The sequence below is a fragment of the Acomys minous genome, assembly GCF_964271855.1.
Source record: "Acomys minous genome assembly, chromosome: 11".
NCBI lineage: Eukaryota > Metazoa > Chordata > Mammalia > Rodentia > Muridae > Acomys > Acomys minous.
In genome coordinates, this window is record NC_140492.1 from 116940852 (window position 1) to 116960329 (window position 19478).

The 19478-nt window shown below is 37.6% G+C and overlaps 1 protein-coding gene and 1 long non-coding RNA gene across 2 annotated transcripts in view; both read left to right on the forward strand.

Moving 5' to 3' along the window:
* The first annotated feature begins 2854 nt into the window (after positions 1–2854).
* LOC311608301 (uncharacterized protein) overlaps positions 2855–19478 on the forward strand; it is a 67367-nt gene continuing 50743 nt past the window's right edge. Inside the window, exons 1-3 of the mRNA XM_084800701.1 lie at positions 2855–3321; positions 6594–6634; positions 7666–7862. Of these exons, the coding sequence (XP_084656827.1) occupies positions 3276–3321; positions 6594–6634; positions 7666–7862 (284 nt within the window). The 5' untranslated portion in view covers positions 2855–3275. The remainder of the gene's footprint in view (positions 3322–6593; positions 6635–7665; positions 7863–19478) is intronic.
* On the forward strand, positions 10957–16434 carry LOC311608306. The gene is made up of 2 exons (XR_014782904.1): positions 10957–12649; positions 15871–16434. It is a non-coding gene; the product is annotated as an uncharacterized lncRNA (long non-coding RNA).

The following is a 19478-nucleotide window of genomic DNA, read 5'->3' on the forward strand; positions in this document are numbered from 1 at the left end:
CACTCTCAGGGATCACAGTGGGATCAAAGACAGGTTTTTATACCTCACAACTCATGGGTTACATTGGGATAAATACAGGTTTTTACAGTCACAATGTCAGGGGTTACATTAGGATAAATACAGGTTGTTACAGTCACAATCTCAGGGGTCACATTAGGACAAATACAGGTTTTTATGTTGGACCCTAGAGTCCACTCGGGTGGGGGGTCGTCGCGAGAGACCACTCGAGTACCACAGCGTTGATGCAAAAGCACAAGGTTTATTGCTGACACGTCAGGGAACCTCAGCACTCGAGAGGCGGAGTCACCCCGAGTTACTGTCACAGGCTATTCTTCAAGGCTAAAACAGCAAGGTTAGGAGGGGCTGAGTGCCCCGTGTGAGGATTGGCTCTTGGCAGTTGCTAGGGGTACTTGTTTAAATGTTATTGGCTACTGCAGGGGTCATAGGTCTGGGCAGGCTATTCTTGGCAAGGAAGGGTGTTGGGGGAATTTAGGGAATTTCCAGATGGGTTTTTCTGAGAATTGTTTACCAAAGTTGGTCGATCTGACTCTGGGAACAAATTCTTTTCTGAGTCAAGTTCCCAGGCTTGTCTGGGTCGTGTTCCCAGACTTAGGCCGAGAAAGCCTTTCATTTACAGTTCACAATCTCAGGGGTTACATTGGGATAAATTTAGATTTTTACAGTTCACAATCTCAGGGATCACAATGGGATCAAATATCCTGGAACATCTCTCCCCCACTCCGGCCCCCGCCCCTTTGAAAACCATCTATCTATTTCTAATGTATCTGAATTACTAGTTTCAAGCTAAATACTGATTGATGAACTGAGAATACTGGTGCCAGGCATGGTGGTACACGCCTTTAATCCCAGCACTGCGGAGGCAGAGGCAAGTGGATCTCTGTGGGTTCGAGGCCAGGCTGGTCTACAGAGTGAGTGCAGGACAGCCCAGGCTACACAGAGAAAACTTGTCTGGAAAAAAACAAATCTAAAAAAAATTTAGAAAACTAGTATCTGACAAAACCACAAATTTGATGGACTGTTAGTTTGCATTTCCTTATTACCCTAAATAGTTTGTGATGGTAGCTTTCAAAAAGACTAGAACTTCACATTGCTGTTTTAAGATGACAAAGGTACAATACCTTAAAATGAGTTGGTCCACGGTATGCTGAAACCAAAAGATAACCTTAATTTTCTATCACTATGCAAAGGATCTATACCAATGTAACCAATTATCACCTTAATTTTGTACCTTTGTATACAAAGTTCTATAAGCGCAGGTTCAATAATCTACCCTGGTTTTGCTATTGTTCCTATCTATTTCTGTACCCGCCCTTTCGACTAAATCAAAAGGAACAATTTGAACTCTAAGACAGTCAAATGATTGGCAGTGCCGTGTTTAACAACAGGCACTGCATCCTTCGATTGCTCTGTGGATGAGTTTCTCCTAAGCTGACAGGAAATGAGAGAAGGGAATTGGAGGTTGGGGCCCTCTAGCGGCCCCCTTGGCAGGGAGGCCCCCTGGGCAGAGGGTTCCCTCGCCTGTCTCTTGAGGATCTGCACTGGCTAGTCCAATGCCCGCCCTTGCCACACCTTCTGCAGACTCCAGGAGGCTGGGGCCTTCTTTGTGGATTAGCTATAGACACGCCACTGTGTCTAGGAAAGCCTTGCCGACAGTCCTTTTTCAAATGGCCTTGATGACCACAATTGAAACATCTGCCACTTTGATTTTTCCCAAGACTTTTAGAACTTGCCTTTCGAAGAAATTCTTGTAGCTGAGGTCCGTTTGTTCCCAGAGGGTCATCGGGAACCATAAATATGTCCCCCACGAAGGTGTACTGAAGCAGTCTTCTTGTAATAATTTCTCTCCAGGACGCTGACTCAGTCACAAACTCTCTGAAGTTATCATTGGTGACAATCACACCCCCAGTCCTCTCTGCTAAGTGGAGTAGGAACCTGTCATCATGAGAAGCGATTCTTTTCCCCAAGACTGTCCGGGCAGGGGTGAAAGATAATATTCCAGCCTCATGGAGCTGTTTTAAAAAGTGCTGTTCTGTGATATTAGGGTCCCACCTCGTTCTCCACTGTGGGACAAACACAGTGATGTCTCGGCTGCCAAGCTTCCAAAAATGTTCCACTGCAATGGCTATTCCCCGGCAGCTAAAGAACCTTTGCAGACCATGGGCCATGGCAACGTTACTCCCGTCTATAACAATGTGCTTCAGGTCTGCTCTCCCTAGTTCATCTTTAAATTCCAGCTTGTATGGTTTTTTGAGGCTATCTTGAAATCTCTGAACCCCTATATCTGAGGGATCCATATAATCCCTGGTGACTGGGAAAGCTAGTGGGGGTGGTCGCCGTTCCTCAGTTTCATTAAGAGGTGGCACTGTAGGGTCAATGGATTGCTTATCTCGATCCTGAATTTCCTTAGGTACCATAGGGTCCCCATTAAGCCCTTGCTGTCCTCGGACTTCCTTGGTCTCTGGTCTCTCACCTCTTCTCTGTATTAGTATACGGAATTCTCCGACTTGTACAATTATTTTATCAGGCATGGTTAAGATAGTTTGGACATTCTTGGTAATATTTTCATTTATATCGTTTTCATCCGAAGCCTCTTTCATGTTCACAGTCCACAAATTTCGCTCCATGGGTCAAACACCACTCAGGGAGTAGCTATACGGTGGTATATCACAGGCTCTCGCTGTCTGCTTAGCAGCTTGGGTACAGTAGTGAGGCAGAGCCTGCCTCAACCAGCCCGCTGTAAAATCTTTCAACCAACTCAGATATTTATTTATTTATTTATATTTATCCCAGGCTTTTCTTTCTTTTTCTTTTTCTTCTTCTCTCCCAGTGACTGTTTATTCAGTCTCACAAAGCTTAGAACTATAGATGTCGCTGAACAGTTTGGATATAAAGAGGCAGGCAGTGCTGGCTCAGGCCAGTCAGGTGTAAACTCAAATTGATATAGATTTTTGGTAATAGTTGTTTTCAGCTTTAAAAAGGTTAGAACAGAACTTCTGAACACAGGATACAGAGGTTGACTTCTGCCAGGCCAGACAGAGGATAAGAAATAGGGGATTTCCTGTCACGGTTTCACAATAGCTCACTGTGGTATATGCAAAAGATACGTTTGCGTTCGGTTTTCTTAAACCGTTTTTAGTTTTTGCAGTATCTCAGAGCTCAGTTTTTGGGTACAAAGAGGCAGGTTTTTCGGTAATCGTGGCTTGTAGTCTCAAAAAGTTTAGAACAGAACTCGTTCAACACTCGGATACAAAGAGATGTACTGTGCCAGGGCGCTCAGAGGGAAAGTCTTAAATAGACAAGGTATATCTAATGAAATTTTTTGCTGTTTTCTGTTCTCTGGCACATAGAACTGATACAACTGGATACATGAAAAGAAACACTACCCTAGTGAGGACCTCGATAGAAATTAATTAATGTAGTTAATTGTTAGGATTTAAGTTGGCAAGTTTTGTTTGTAATGATTTAGTTAGGTGTTTTTTTTTTTTTTTAATTTTGTGTTTGAAGAGTTTGTATATTTTGGGTAAGATGATTATTTTTTTAAATTTTTAATAAATGATTTTTAGTAAGATTTTAACATAGTTTTATTATAAGGAAGAGATGTAACATATACATACTTAAAGTTTGTATGCTATCCGGTAGATAACCGAATCTTGATATTTTTTATTTTTTATTTTTGAGTGTTAAAACTATATCTTTTAGAGTATTAATCTTTGTTTTTAACTTTTTATTTATAATTTGTTGTTTAGTGAGGGCCTGGGAAACATTTTTCTTTCAGTTACTAACAAAATGAGTAGTTTGTAGTTTTGAAGTTAATGTAACAGTTGTAAAAGTTGTAAGAATAATTATTACAGTATTAATCCTTAACATGAGAAGTGTAAGAAAATTTTTAGGCTTAATGAGTTTAATGACCTTTTAAAAAGTTTGTAGAGTTGTATTCTACAACTCTACAAAAAATCATGGATCTTTTAAAAGATTTATTGGTAGTATAACATATTTTGTTTTTTAAAAAAACATCATGACAGAATACGATATGTTTAAAGAAGGATCTATACAAGTAGTGAGCATACATGTAGAAAAATATATATGAAAATATCTCATTTTTAAATCTGTAATATTGATTTTGATTTTTTTTTTTGACAAAAGGTTTTTGATTGAAAGGTTGGATTGGCTGGTCTGGGATTTAGATGGGTGATTGTGTATTTTGTGGAAGCATATAAGTTTATCTTTTTCTGAGGTGATTAAGGCATCTGGCCCTTTTTTATAATTAACTGGTTACACATATATGGATACGAAGAAACTATTTTTATTTGTGTATGAGGTAAATATATTTATTTTAAGATTTTATTTTGTTAGAGGCAGGCAGTGGCCATATAGTTAGTTTTTAATATAATAAGAGATCAAGGTTTTGTATAATTAATTTGTTGTACTTTGGCATTTTGTAATTTTCGTTTTATTAGTTTTAGTTGTTGTAAGGCGTTTTGTGTTAACTATTTGGGAGATCTTGGATTTGGACTGTTTTTTTAGAGTTTTAAACAAATTATGCAATTGTTTCATAGAGTACTTTTTATTTTTTTGAGGAAAAACTTTTTAACGATATCTTGGATAAGGTTTTTGAAAGTTAACTGAAGGTGTGTTAAATGTAAATTTATGAGAATTTTTAGGAAGTAATTTAACAGTAAAAAACCAATCTTTTGGATTTGTAACAATAATGTAATATTTTCTGGGAATAGTTACAGGAGAAAGGAGACCACATTGAAGAAACCTCATATCATGTATAGTTTTATTTATAGTTTTAAAATTTTGTAAATTTTTTTTGATTTTTTAACAACAAACACAGGAGTATTTTATGGACTATTTGAATTTTTAATATGTTTTGTATTTAATTGCTTTTTCACAAACTGTTGTAATGTCTGTATTTTTTGTGTATTAGGGGTTATTGATTAATTTAAATAAGCTTTTTATTTATTTATGAAATTTTATTTGCATATAATTTAATATTTTTTGAATATTTTTATGGTTATTAGAAGTTTTTGTTTGGTTATTTTTTGAGTTTAGGCCTGGACTTAAAATGTTTGTTTTAAAATTGGATTAGGCAGTTGAACATAGGGAAGTAACAGAATTTGAGTTACCCATTGATCTCTGTGCAACTGTATAGTTTTTAAAAATTTTGTAATTATAATTTTTTTTTTTATTTTTGGAAATTAGAGTTAATTATTTTTGGGAGTACTTTTAAGGTTTTGTTTTTTTTTTAAATAATTTGAATGTTTTCTTATTATAAGGCCAAAGGTGTTTGAAGGTAGTGATCTATTATATCTTGCTTTTATTAATTGTATTTTTTTGTAAAGAGAAAGTAGATAATCTTTATTTACTGTAAGATCTAACTTTGTGTTTTTTGGTGTTATTTTTGGGAAAATTAAGATGTTAAATTTAGGGGCAAGGGGATTTAAGTTATTATTATTTTTTTTTATGCCCTCTTTTTGTTTTTGGGCTGAGAGTTTACCCCTTATTTTGTTTTTGTTTTTTGTTTTTGTTTTTTAACTGTAAGGGGAGTTTATCTTTGTGAAACTTTGATTTGTAGTTATGTTTTTAATGTTTTTTTTTGTTTGTTTTGTTTTTTACACTGAGGACATAACTCTGGAGGCTTGTTTATTGTATAGGAGGATTTTTTTTTTCCTGGTGTAATCATGATTAATGTGACCCTGTTGACCATTAAAAAAAAAGAATGAAATTTTTTTATTTGTTACCTTTTTTAAAGTTTTGAAGGCATGAAAAATATTTATATATATATAGTTACAGTGTGTAGGTTATATTTTGGACCTACCGTTGGCTGGGGCATTTATATATACTTTAATGTAATTTTATATAGTTTTTGTTTTTTTACTTGGTTTGATTAGTTTTTGGTAGAGAGTATTGTTATATTTTAATGTAAGTTGTTTTAATAATATGTTTGATCCCTCAGAGGTAGGAAGTATCTTATTTACTGTTTTGTTTTTTTTTTTTTTTTAGTTTGGCTATAAAATTTTTGTACATTTCTTTGGTTTTTGTTTTTGTAAGTACAGTTGTTTTGTTTTTATTAGGGGTTTTTTTTTTTTTTTTGGTTGTAATTGTTGTTTTTATAACTTAAAAAAATTTAAACTTATTTGTACCCCTTGTGGGGAGGCATAGTCATCTTTATCTACGAGTATTGTTAAAGTAAGTTTGTCTTTTTTTTAAAGGGTAGCAGTTTGTATAGTTTTTTTTTTGTCTTATTCTTATATTTTGCTTTTTAAATCACAAATTGACTTGGATTTAGGGTAGATTTTGTTGTTTGAAACCAATGATATGGTGTTAGCCATATGTTTTTCATCACTTTTATAATTTTTAAAGTATGTGGGGCATTAGGTCCCAAATTTTTTACAGAATACTGAAGCCGTTTAAGTGTTTTTAAAGGAAGAGGTTTTTATTGAGGGGCCTTTTCTTTAAGAGAGGTTATTGGGAGGTAGAAATTTAAGTTCTTTTTTTGTTTTGTTTGTTTTTAATCGTTTTCATGAATTTTACATTAGTGGGTATTTTTACTTTTTGTTTTGGTTTAGGTTTTGGTTTAAAAGGTGGAGGCACTGTGGCTGTTACAAAGGTATTTTGAAGAGGGGGGTCTTGGTTATGAAAATGATCCCTCTTCTCATTTGTTTTTTCTTTTTTACTTTTTAGATTTTTATTATGTAACCAATTATCTTTTAAAAAATATTATTTCCTTTTTCTTTTTAAATTTATTATGTATACAGCGCTCTTCATGCATGTACACCTGCAGGCCAGAAGAGGGCACCAGATCTCATCATAGATGGCTGTGAGCCACCATGTGGTTGCTGGGAAACGAACTCAAGACCTTCCGAGGAGCAGGCAGTGCTCTTAACCTCTGAGCCATCTCTCCAGCCCTCATCATTTTAGTTTTTAATTACATTTCATTGCAGTACATTATATTTGCTTTCATTATCTCCCGCATTGTATTTCATCTTAGATTTTTTTATAATAAAAAACCCCAAAACTAAGCCAAAACAAAACAAAACCAAAGGAAATGAATTGAAATAGAGTGTAACATACAGTGTACTGGCAGAAACTGTCATCCACTCTAATACAATGAAATGTACACAAATGAAATGAAAAGACATAATGAAATTAAATAAAGTGATGCTAAAAATGACACAATGTTTGAAATAAACAGATAGGTCATGAAACCATGATAAGAGGTTGATTCCATGTTGTAGCGAGTGACAGAAAGTGAAGAGAAATGTGATAATGAAATTATATAAAATAAGGAAATAAAATAAAACAGCCTTGCAAAAATAATAAGATGAAATGCAATGAGATACAAAGAGAAAGAGTAAGTAAAATATACTGTAATGCAATAAAAGCGATCGACTGTAAAGGGAAAGAAAATTTGTCTGCAGAGATGGTTCAGTGGTTAGGAGGACTGTCTGCTCTTCTCCAAATCCTGAGTAAAATGCCTAGCAACCACATGGGGGCTCATAACTCTCTACTAAGTGATCTGATATCCTCTTCTCTCATATAAGCCAACTACAGGTAAATGAAGCACTCGTATAGATAATATAAGTAAATAAATTGTAATTATTTTACACTCCTCCTAGCATCATGTCATCTGTCTTATAGCTCACCTTCCGTTTATCTCTGGTATTCTTTGAAAAAGAGAAAGAAGAAAGAAAGAAAAGAAAGAAAGAAAGAAAGAAAGAAAGTGTAATTTTGAGTGAAAAACCCCAGTTATTTGATTTTACCAATAAAGACTCCAGAGGCAGATGCTGGGGTAAAATCCTGCTGGCTCAGAGAGGCAGAGAGCTAAAAGCTAACAGGTAAAGAGCCCTTCTACTTCTGCAGCTGTCTTAAATACCCCTCAACTCAAAGGAATCCCTGTCAGCTGGTTTCTTGCTCTGCCTCTTGACTTAGGGTTCACTTTATTAAATTCTCTGTACAGATAGCTCTTGGAATACAGGTGTGTGTCAGGGCTCACCCAGGACATGCAAAAAATGGGTTTTTACAGTTCACACTCTCAGGGATCACAATGGGATCAAAGACAGGTTTTTATACCTCACAACTCATGGGTTACATTGGGATAAATACAGGTTTTTACAGTCACAATGTCAGGGGTTACATTAGGATAAATACAGGTTGTTACAGTCACAATCTCAGGGGCCACATTAGGACAAATACAGGTTTTTATGTTGGACCCTAGAGTCCACTCGGGTGGGGGGTCGTCGCGAGAGACCACTCGAGTTCCACAGCGTTGATGCAAAAGCACAAGGTTTATTGCTGACGCGTCAGGGAACCTCAGCACTCGAGAGGCGGAGTCACCCCGAGTTAAAACTGCAAGGTTAGGAAGGGCTGAGTGCCCCGTGTGAGGATTGGCTCTTGGCAGTTGCTAGGGGTACTTGTTTAAATGTTATTGGCTACTGCAGGGGTCATAGGTCTGGGCAGGCTATTCTTGGCAAGGAAGGGTGTTGGGGGAATTTAGGGAATTTCCAGATGGGTTTTTCTGAGAATTGTTTACCAAAGTTGGTCGATCTGACTCTGGGAACAAATTCTTTTCTGAGTCAAGTTCCCAGGCTTGTCTGGGTCGTGTTCCCAGACTTAGGCCGAGAAAGCCTTTCATTTACAGTTCACAATCTCAGGGGTTACATTGGGATAAATTTAGATTTTTACAGTTCACAATCTCAGGGATCACAATGGGATCAAATATCCTGGAACATCTCTCCCCCACTCCGGCCCCTGCCCCTTTGAAAACCATCTATCTATTTCTAATGTATCTGAATTACTAGTTTCAAGCTAAATACTGATTGATGAACTGAGAATACTGGTGCCAGGCATGGTGGTACACGCCTTTAATCCCAGCACTCCGGAGGCAGAGGCAAGTGGATCTCTGTGGGTTCGAGGCCAGGCTGGTCTACAGAGTGAGTGCAGGACAGCCCAGGCTACACAGAGAAAACTTGTCTGGAAAAAAACAAATCTAAAAAAAATTTAGAAAACTAGTATCTGACAAAACCACAAATTTGATGGACTATTAGTTTGCATTTCCTTATTACCCTAAATAGTTTGTGATGGTAGCTTTCAAAAAGACTAGAACTTCACATTGCTGTTTTAAGATGACAAAGGTACAATACCTTAAAATGAGTTGGTCCACGGTATGCTGAAACCAAAAGATAACCTTAATTTTCTATCACTATGCAAAGCATCTATACCAGTGTAACCAATTATCACCTTAATTTTGTACCTTTGTATACAAAGTTCTATAAGCGCAGGTTCAATAATCTACCCTGGTTTTGCTATTGTTCCTATCTATACCCGCCCTTTCGTCTAAATCAAAAGGAACAATTTGAACTCTAAGACAGTCAAATGATTGGCAGTGCTGTGTTTAACAATAGGCACTGCATCCTTCGATTGCTCTGTGGATGAGTTTCTCCTAAGCTGACAGGAAATGAGAGAAGGGAATTGGAGGTTGGGGCCCTCTAGCGGCCCCCTTGGCAGGGAGGCCCCCTGGGCAGAGGGTTCCCTCGCCTGTCTCTTGAGGATCTGCACTGGCTAGTCCAATGCCCGCCCTTGCCACACCTTCTGCAGACTCCAGGAGGCTGGGGCCTTCTTTGTGGATTAGCTATAGACACGCCACTGTGTCTAGGAAAGCCTTGCCGACAGTCCTTTTTCAAATGGCCTTGATGACCACAATTGAAACATCTGCCACTTTGATTTTTCCCAAGACTTTTAGAACTTGCCTTTCGAAGAAATTCTTGTAGCTGAGGTCCGTTTGTTCCCAGAGGGTCATCGGGAATCATAAATATGTCCCCCACGAAGGTGTACTGAAGCAGTCTTCTTGTAATAATTTCTCTCCAGGACGCTGACTCGGTCACAAACTCTCTGAAGTTATCATTGGTGACAATCACACCCCCAGTCCTCTCTGCTAAGTGGAGTAGGAACCTGTCATCATGACAAGCGATTCTTTTCCCCAAGACTGTCCGGGCAGGGGTGAAAGATAATATTCCAGCCTTATGGAGCTGTTTTAAAAAGTGCTGTTCAGTGGTATTAGGGTCCCACCTCGTTCTCCACTGTGGGACAAACACAGTGATGTCTCGGCTGCCAAGCTTCCAAAAATGTTCCACTGCAATGGCTATTCCCCGGCAGCTAAAGAACCTTTGCAGACCATGGGCCATGGCAACGTTACTCCCGTCTATAACAATGTGCTTCAGGTCTGCTCTCCCTAGTTCATCTTTAAATTCCAGCTTGTATGGTTTTTTGAGGCTATCTTGAAATCTCTTAACCCCTATAACTGAGGGATCCATATAATCCCTGGTGACTGGGAAAGCTAGTGGGGGTGGTCGCCGTTCCTCAGTTTCATTAAGAGGTGGCACTGTAGGGTCAATGGACTGCTTATCTCGATCCTGAATTTCCTTAGGTACCATAGGGTCCCCACTAAGCCCTTGCTGTCCTCGGACTTCCTTGGTCTCTGGTCTCTCACCTCTTCTCTGTATTAGTATACGGAATTCTCCGACTTGTACAATTATTTTATCAGGCATGGTTAAGATAGTTTGGACATTCTTGGTAATATTTTCATTTATATCGTTTTCATCCGAAGCCTCTTTCATGTTCACAGTCCACAAATTTTGCTCCATGGGTCAAACACCACTCAGGGAGTAGCTATACGGTGGTATATCACAGGCTCTCGCTGTCTGCTTAGCAGCTTGGGTACAGTAGTGAGGCAGAGCCTGCCTCAACCAGCCCGCTGTAAAATCTTTCAACCAACTCCCAGATATTTATTTATTTATTTATTTATTTATTTATTTATTTATATTTATCCCAGGCTTTTCTTTCTTTTTCTTTTTCTTCTTCTCTCCCAGTGACTGTTTATTCAGTCTCACAAAGCTTAGAACTATAGATGTTGCTGAACAGTTTGGATATAAAGAGGCAGGCAGTGCTGGCTCAGGCCAGTCAGGTGTAAACTCAAATTGATATAGATTTTTGGTAATAGTTGTTTTCAGCTTTAAAAAGGTTAGAACAGAGCTTCTGAACACAGGATACAGAGGTTGACTTCTGCCAGGCCAGACAGAGGATAAGAAATAGACAGGGGATTTCCTGTCACAGTTTCACAATAGCTCACTGTGGTATATGCAAAAGATACGTTTGCGTTCGGTTTTCTTAAACATTTAACATAAAAATAATATAATTTTGTTAACATTTTTTTTGAAGTTTTAACTTTTTTGTCTTTTAACATATGACTTCATACTGTTAGGAACATTTTTTAATTTTTGGACTCAGAGTTTTTTATGACTTTTACTTACTCGCCCTCTTAGCTTAGCATTTGTTGAGGAGTTAGTAGCACTTTTTTGTGAGGTTTTTATCTTTGCTTGAAAAAAGCATTTAAAAAGAGGAGAGAAAGTTATGTTGAGCCCAGCAGATTGGGGCCACTTATACATGGGTGTGAGCCACCATGTGGTTGGTGGGAATTGAACTCAGGACCTCCGGAAGAGCAGTCAGTGCTCTTAACCTCTGAGCCATCAGTCCAGGCCCTAGTGTGATGTTGTGAAGTAATAAAGTGGAATGACTTCCGTACTGCTGCCACTGCCCTGCTCGGTGCCGAGCCGCTATTCTAGTGAACTGGACATTTCAAAATGAGCGGCCTCTAGGTCAGGCCGCACCATCAAGTGTGGATTTTGTGCAGGCAAACCTGACTCAAGAGGACAAAGTAGCAGGCTTCTGTTGCCTGGATTCTGTCCTCACCCCTGTCCCCTTCTCCTAAACAAACCACACCACACCACACCCCTGCCCCTGCATCAGCTAAGGATGGCTGAGATCTGAAAGTCAAGATCAGGCAGGCTGGAGAACCCAAGCTGCCTCTCACCCCAAAGAGGGGACACTTCGCATGTCCCTATATCACCTTGGAAGCAGAGGCCCCAGAGCCAGGACAGAGACATCGGGATGAACTGACTTTCTTCCTGCTCATGCCTGCCAGCAACTGTGGGGCTGTGCTTGGAAGCTTTGCAGTGTCCTTTGCCTGGCCAGTGCACTTCCCCTTTGCTGAAGACAAGGGCTTTGCAGGGCCCCAGGGGCCAAGCTGGGAGGAGGGCACCACAGCCAGAGCAGTGGAGGTGTCTGGGTTTTGCTGTGCCTTTTCTGCAGGGCCCTGGGCCTGGCCTCTGCTCAGCGCCAGGTCCCACCATGGCCAAGCAGCCCGAGGATGGCTTCTGGGGAAGGCGCATGGCCTGCTGGCCAGTCTGCAGCGTGGGTCTCCAGCCCTGCACAGTGCCCCACTCCCACAGTCTTGACCCTTCTGAGAGCCTTCCTGTCCTCGCAGCAGGGTTTGCCTCCGGTTCCTTGTTGTTGGACGTGTTTATCTTTTTCTATTCGGCAGCAGCGACTTGTTTTGGCTTTTAAATAAACGACATAATTTTCGTGGGTTTCTTCTTGAGTTTGGAGACAGAGTCACACCCTGCCCCCTGGGGCTGGGCCAGCCCTCAGGAAGGAAATGACAGCTCAGACACCCCAGAGCCCAGAGCCAGGCTCTGCCTCACTCTACCCCAGCAGCTCACCAAGACCTGTCTTTCCAAGCTCAGTGAGAGCCCAAGAACTCCTTTACAGCAGACTAGCCTGAGCCTGGGTGATTTTGTATTTTCTGGAAACATATAAGTATATACATATATTTTTTGAGATGATTAATGCATCTGGCCCTTTTTAGGTGTTGGTTAAAAGATATATTGTTGAAGCTTTATTTGAGGATCTATTAGTAAAAACTAAAAGGGCTTTTGTTACCAGATTTTTTTTGTTATATTTGAAGGAAAAATAATGTTTGCTGTTTTCACAAACGTTAATACAGGATTTTGAAGCATATGAAATTTTATTTGACCAATATAATATGATAGAGTAATTTTTAATTGTTACATGTTTTTAATAGAGTATCTAATTGTTTTTTATTATAAGGAATAATTATTTTTTGTATTTTTAAAATAGCTTTTTATATTTTAATTTTTTATAATTAATTGGTTACCCATAAATGAATAGGAAGAAACTATTTTTATTTGTGTATTAGGTAAATATAGTTTTTTAAAGATTTTATTTTGTTAGAGGCAGGCAGTCAACATATAGTTAGTTTTTAATATAATAAGAGACCAAGGTTTAGTATAATTAACTTGTTGTACCTTGGCATTTTGTATTTTTTGTTTTATTACTTTTAGTTGTTGTAAGGCTTTTTGTGTTAACTGGGAGATCTTGGATTTGGATTTTTTTTTTTTTTTTAGAGTTTTAAACAAATGATGTAATTGTTTAGTAGTAATTTTAAAATAGAGTTTGATTAAATTTATGTTTTTAAACAATTTTTAAAAATCATTAAGTATTTTTAATTTATTAAACATAAGTTGTAACTTTTGTGACATAATAAAATTGTTATAGTTTTTTTAAAGTAAGTGGTTGTTCTATTATGTTGTATTTTCTTAGGGATAATAACTAATATATATTGAATTAAGGACTCAATTATATTTTTAAGGATGGATTTAGTTGATTTATCTTGTTTTTTTGTTATAAGAATATTATCTAGATAATGTAAAATAAAAGTCTTTATATTTATTTTTAAGAGTTTTTAATGTTTGGTTTACAAGCTTTTGACAAAGAATGGGACTATTTTTTATTTTTTGATGCATAACTTTCTATTGATGTCTTTGATAAGATTTTTGAAAGTTAACTGAAAGTATATTAAATGTAAATGTATGAGAAATTTTAGGATATAATTTAATAGTGAAAAAACAATCTTTTAGATCTATAACAAGAATGCAATAGTTTTTGGGAATAGGTACAGGAGAAAGGAGGCCAGGTTGAAGAGCCCTTGTATTATGTATAGTTTTAAAATTTAGAAAAATGTTTAGTTATTAGATTTTTTAAAATAACAAACACAGGAATATTTTATGGACTATTTGATTTTTTAAATATGTTTTGTATTTAATTGCCTTTTAACAAATTGTTTTAATGTTTATATTTTTTTGTGTTAGGGGTTATTGATTAATTTAAATAGGCATTTTATTTGTTTAAGAATTTTTATTTTGTATATAATTTAATATTTTTGAATATTTTTATGATTTTTAAGAGATTTTTGTTTGGTGATTTTTTTTTGAGTTTAGGCCACTATTTTAGTGGGCTTAAAACCTTTTATGTTTTTGTTTTGTTTTAAAATTGGATTAGGCAGTTGAACATAGGGAAGTAACAAAATTTGAGCTACCCATTGACCTTTGGGTAACTGTATAGCTTTTTTTTTTTAAGGTCTAAGTATAATTTTTATTTTTATTTTTTTGCAAATTAGAGTCAATTATTTTTGGGAATACTTTAAAGTGTTTTTTTTTATTTTATAATTTGAACTTTTTCTTATTATAAGGCCAAAGGTGGTTGAAAGTAGTGGTCTATTACATCTTGTTTTTATTAATTGTATTTTTTCATAAAGAGAAAGTAGATAATCTTTATTTACTATAAGATCTAACTTTGTATTTTTTGGTGTTGTTTTTGGAAAAGTTAAGATGTTAAATTTAGGGGCAAGACGATTTAAGGTTTTGTTTTTTGTTTTTATGCCCTCTTTTTATTTTTGGGCTGAAGATTTACCTCTTATTTTGTTTTTTGTTTTTTTAACTGTAAGGTGGAGTTTATGTTTGTGAAACTTTGATTTATACTTATGTTTTCAATGTTATTTTTTTTTTAACCTGGTGTAATCACGATTAATGTTGACCATAAGAAAAGTATGAAAATTTTATTATTTATTTATTTATTTTAATATAGTTACAGTGTGTAGACTATATTTTGGACCTACCATTTGCTGGGCTATTTATAAATACTTTAATGTAGTTTTATGTAGTTTTTGTTTTTTAAATCTCTTTGATTAGTTTTTGGTAGAGAGTGTTGGTATTTTTTTATGTAAGTTGTTTTAATAATATGTTTGATCCCTCAGAGGTAGAAAGTATCTTATTTAGTTTTCTTTTTTAGTAAAATTTTTATATAGTTTGTTTTTTATTTTGTTTTATTTTTGTAAGTACGATTGTTTTGTGTTTAGTAGGGGGTAATTTTTTTTAGGTTGTAATTGTTGTTTTTGTAACTTTAAAAAAATTTTTTAAAAACTTATTTGTACTTGTGGGGAGGTATAGTCATCTTTATCTATGAGTATTGTCAAAGTAAGTTTGTCTTTTTTTTAAGGGTGGAGTTTTGTATAGTTTTTTTGGTCTTATTTTTATATTTTGTTTTTTAAATCACAAATTGACTTGGATTTAAGGTAGATTTTGTTGTTTGAAACCAATGATATGGTGTAAGCCATATGTTTTTCATCATTTTTATATTTGTAAAGTATATGGGGCATTAGGTCCCGTATTTTTAACAGAATGCTGAAGCCTTTTAAGTGTTTTTAAAGGAAGAGGTTTTTATTGAGGGGCCTCTTCTTTAAAAGAGGTTATTTAGAAATAGAAATTTAAGTTCCTTTAAAAAATAGTTTTCATGAAATTCACATTAGTGGGGTTTTTTGTTTGTTTGTTTGTTTGGTTGGTTGGTTGATTTTTTTCTGGATTTTTCGAGACAGGGCTCCTCTGTGTAACCTTGGCTGTCCTGGACTTGCCTTCTAGACCAGGCTGGCCTTGAACTCACCTTGATTCAGCTGCCTCTGCCTCCTGAGTGCTGAGATTAAAGGCGTGCTACATCATGCCTGGCATTAGTGGGTATTTTTACTTTTTGTTTTTGTTTAGCTTTTGGTTTAAAAGGTGGAGACACTGTGGCTGTTATAAAGCCCCCTATATTGAATAGGGGGACCTTAGTTATGAAAATGACCCCTCTTCTCACTTGGTTACAGGTGTTCCTCAGTTACAGGGGTTCAGAGACTTCAAGATAGCCTCAAAAAACCATACAAGCTGGAATTTAAAGATGAACTAGGGAGAGCAGACCTGAAGCACATTGTTATAGACGGGAGTAACGTTGCCATGGCCCATGGTCTGCAAAGGTTCTTTAGCTGCCGGGGAATAGCCATTGCAGTTGAACATTTTTGGAAGCTTGGCAGCCGAGACATCGCTGTGTTTGTCCCACGGTGGAGAACGAGGCAGGACCCTAATATCACTGAACAGCACTTTTTAAAACAGCTCCATGAGGCTGGAATATTATCTTTCAACCCTGACAGTCAGATGAAATCTGAAAGTCATTTTGATTTGCATTTCTCTGATGACTAAAGATTTTGAGCATTTCTTTAAGTGTTTCTCGGCCATTTGATAATCCTCTGTTGAGAGTTCTCTGTTTAGTTCTGAGCCCCATTTCTCAGTTGGGTTATTTGGTTTGGGGTGTTTTTTGCTTTTATCACCCAGCAAATCCCTTTGTGCTTAAATCAGTTGAGTCTGTTTCCCTTCTGTTTCTACAATAAAAGAAATACCCTGGTGACATCATGCTGCACTTCTGTCTTACTGTCATTCCTTCTCTTTCAGTTTTTATTGTTTACCACATTGTGGATTAAACTCTGGGTTCCGCACATGATAAATCTTTCTTTCAACAACATGGAATTAACAAATTTACATTTACCTCTGGAATTATTAAAGCATTGAATTTTCTTTCTTCAGGGCATTTTTTGAAAAGTGGAATCTTATTTTCGGGGCTGGCAGGATGCTCAGTGGGGTAAAGATTCTTGTCACCAGCCATGGTGATTTGAATTAGACGCCTGGGACCCACAGGTAGAAGGACAGCTTCGACGTCTACAAGTTCTCTTCTGACCTCCAGATGTGCACCAAAGCACACGTGCACAAGCCCCCTGCTAATACATAAACAAGTATAGTAGGATCTTTATTTTGTACTACCATGAGTTAGTGAGTGATAATTGATAGTTTTAGTGGATAGTTTTGTGTGTCCATTTGACACAAGCTCGAGTTATTAGCGAGGAAGGATCCTCAGTTGATTTTCCTTCCTGATTTTCCAGTTGTAAGGCATTTTCTCAATAGCACTCTTCCACACTTCTGCACCTGCTCCTGTGTCAAGGTTCCTGCCCTGTTTGATTCCTGTTCCTGACTTCCCTTAATAATGAACAGCAGTGTGAAAGTGTAAGCCAAATAAACTCTTTCCCCATGTCTTAGTCAATAGTCCATTACTGTGATGATACAGTGTGACTATGGTAACTCTTGTAAAGGAAAGCATTTAATTGGGGCTGGCTGATATTTTAGAGGTTCAGTCCATTTTCATCATGGTAGGAAACATGGTGGCGTGCAGGCAGACGTGGTGCTGGAGAAGGAGCTGAGAGTTCTACATCTTGATCCATAGGCAGCAGGAAACAAACTGGCTTGAGCTTCTGAGAGCTCAAAGTCCAACAAAGCCACACTATGTCACCAAGGCCACACCTCCCACACCTCCCCATAGTGTCACTCCTTATGGGCCTCCCGGGACGGGGCCATTTTTATTCAAACCACCACATTCTCCAACTAGTGTTTTGGTTGTGGTGTTGTGTTACTGTAATACAAACTCTACCAAAGACAACCATTAAAACAAAACAACAAAACAAAATGCTTTCAATAGTTCATCTTGAAGTTGTATCATTTTGGTTCTTTATAATCTCTTCCATTAAGAAGCAGACAAACAGGAAAAAAAGAAAGGAGACAAATTATTTATATGAAGACATGTAAACCTTTTAAAAAAATGTCAATTGTATTAAGACAAGGATCATGGTGCTGAAGGAAGGAGCCCCTACTTACAGTCTCCTCAAACCTCGAGGAGGGCGGTAAAGTTGGCTAGAGGTTGCACTGTGAATGGGTTCAGGGCCCGAGGGCGGAGGCATGGGTCCAGGCTAGGCACGCGCAGGGCTCCGACAAATGTGGACATCAGAACTAAGATGTACAAACAAGCTGTCTTAGCGACGGATCCATTGCTGTGGCGAGGCCACGACTGAGGTAATTTATACAGGAAGCATTCAGTTGGGGCTTGTTTCCAGTTTTGAGAGGGTTAGTAAATGATCATCAGGGTTAGGCGTGGCCTTGGAGCAGCAGCTGAGAGCTTACATCTGATCCATAAGTTACAGAGAGAGAGAGAGAGAGAGAGAGAGAGAGAGAGAGAGAGAGAGAGAGAGAGAGGAGAGAGAGAGACAGACAGACAGACAGACAGAGAGAGGAGAGAGAGAGAGGAGAGAGAGAGAGAGAGCCTAGCATGGGTTTTTGAAACCACAAAGCTTACCCCTAGTGCCATATTCCTTCCAACAACGTTACACCTTCTAATTTTTCTAATCCTTTCTAAACAATTCTACTCCCAGGCCTGCACACCTTTAATCCCAGCACTCGGGAGGCAGAGGCAGGTGGATCGCTGTGAGTTCGAGGCCAGCCTGGTCTATAAAGTGAGTCTAGGACAGCCAAGGCTACACAGAGAGACCCTGTCTCAAAAAACCAAAAATGAATGAATAAATAAATAAATAAAACAATTTTACTCCCTTGTGACTGAGCATCAATGTATGAGCCTGTGGAGCCATTCTCAATCAAACCATAGCAGGGGCCTCTCGTGTCCACCAGCCCCAAAGCTAAGAATGGCAGCAGGCAGCATCCGAGGCCTACAGCAGGAATGTTCTCACCCCGCTGTAACCTGCCAGCGGCCTAATGTCTCCACCGTTCTGTTTTCAGAAGGCCCTAACTTTCTTCTGTTCTTTCACTGTAAAAGCATTTCCATTTTTGGACCCTGTATTTTAAAGTAGCCTGAATCTGTGTCCCTGGGTCATGAACACTCATATCTGGCTCCGTAATGAAATCTCTGTCTCTCCCCTTTGGGTGAATGAGTGCTGTAGTTTGCATCAACGAGTTACCACCTTCCCACTGTACCCTCCTGATATACACAGATCTCAAGCCACGGGATAAGCCTCTCCCATTTTTTACTTGGGAACAAGACTTCCCTCATTCTTTGCCTGTGAGGAGGTGCTCATCTGTTCTCGCTTGCTATTCATGACCTGGATACCAAGGCAAGGCAAGGAAAGCAAAGCACCCTTGCAGGAGTTGTTGGTCTCAAGGAATTTGAAAAGTTCCCCAATGCTACCACTTGGTGGCACTATCTCGCCAGATCAGAGTCCTTAACTTGTAAGTGAGGCTGGCTAAGTATGCAATAGGAAATTATGTGTGAATCATAAAATAATTTGCACAAGAGGTCTTCAGAAAAGATTTTCAGTGTATTGAAAAGCACAAAGCAGTACATTTTTATTGACAAAAGCATATTTATTGAATCTTTAGGTTTTGAGGTATGATGACAGCCACAAAACAGTATGTTTTTTTAATATAAATCACTTCATGTTTTGTCAATAAGTTCTAAACTCTTTACTTATAATTATATATATTCATTTAAAATATTAATATTTATAATCTTACTTACTTATTAGTATTTATAATTACTCTTTTTATGTGCATGCTATATATACATATACGTGTGTGTGTGTGTGTGTGTGTGTGTGTGTGTGTGTGTGTGCCAGCACA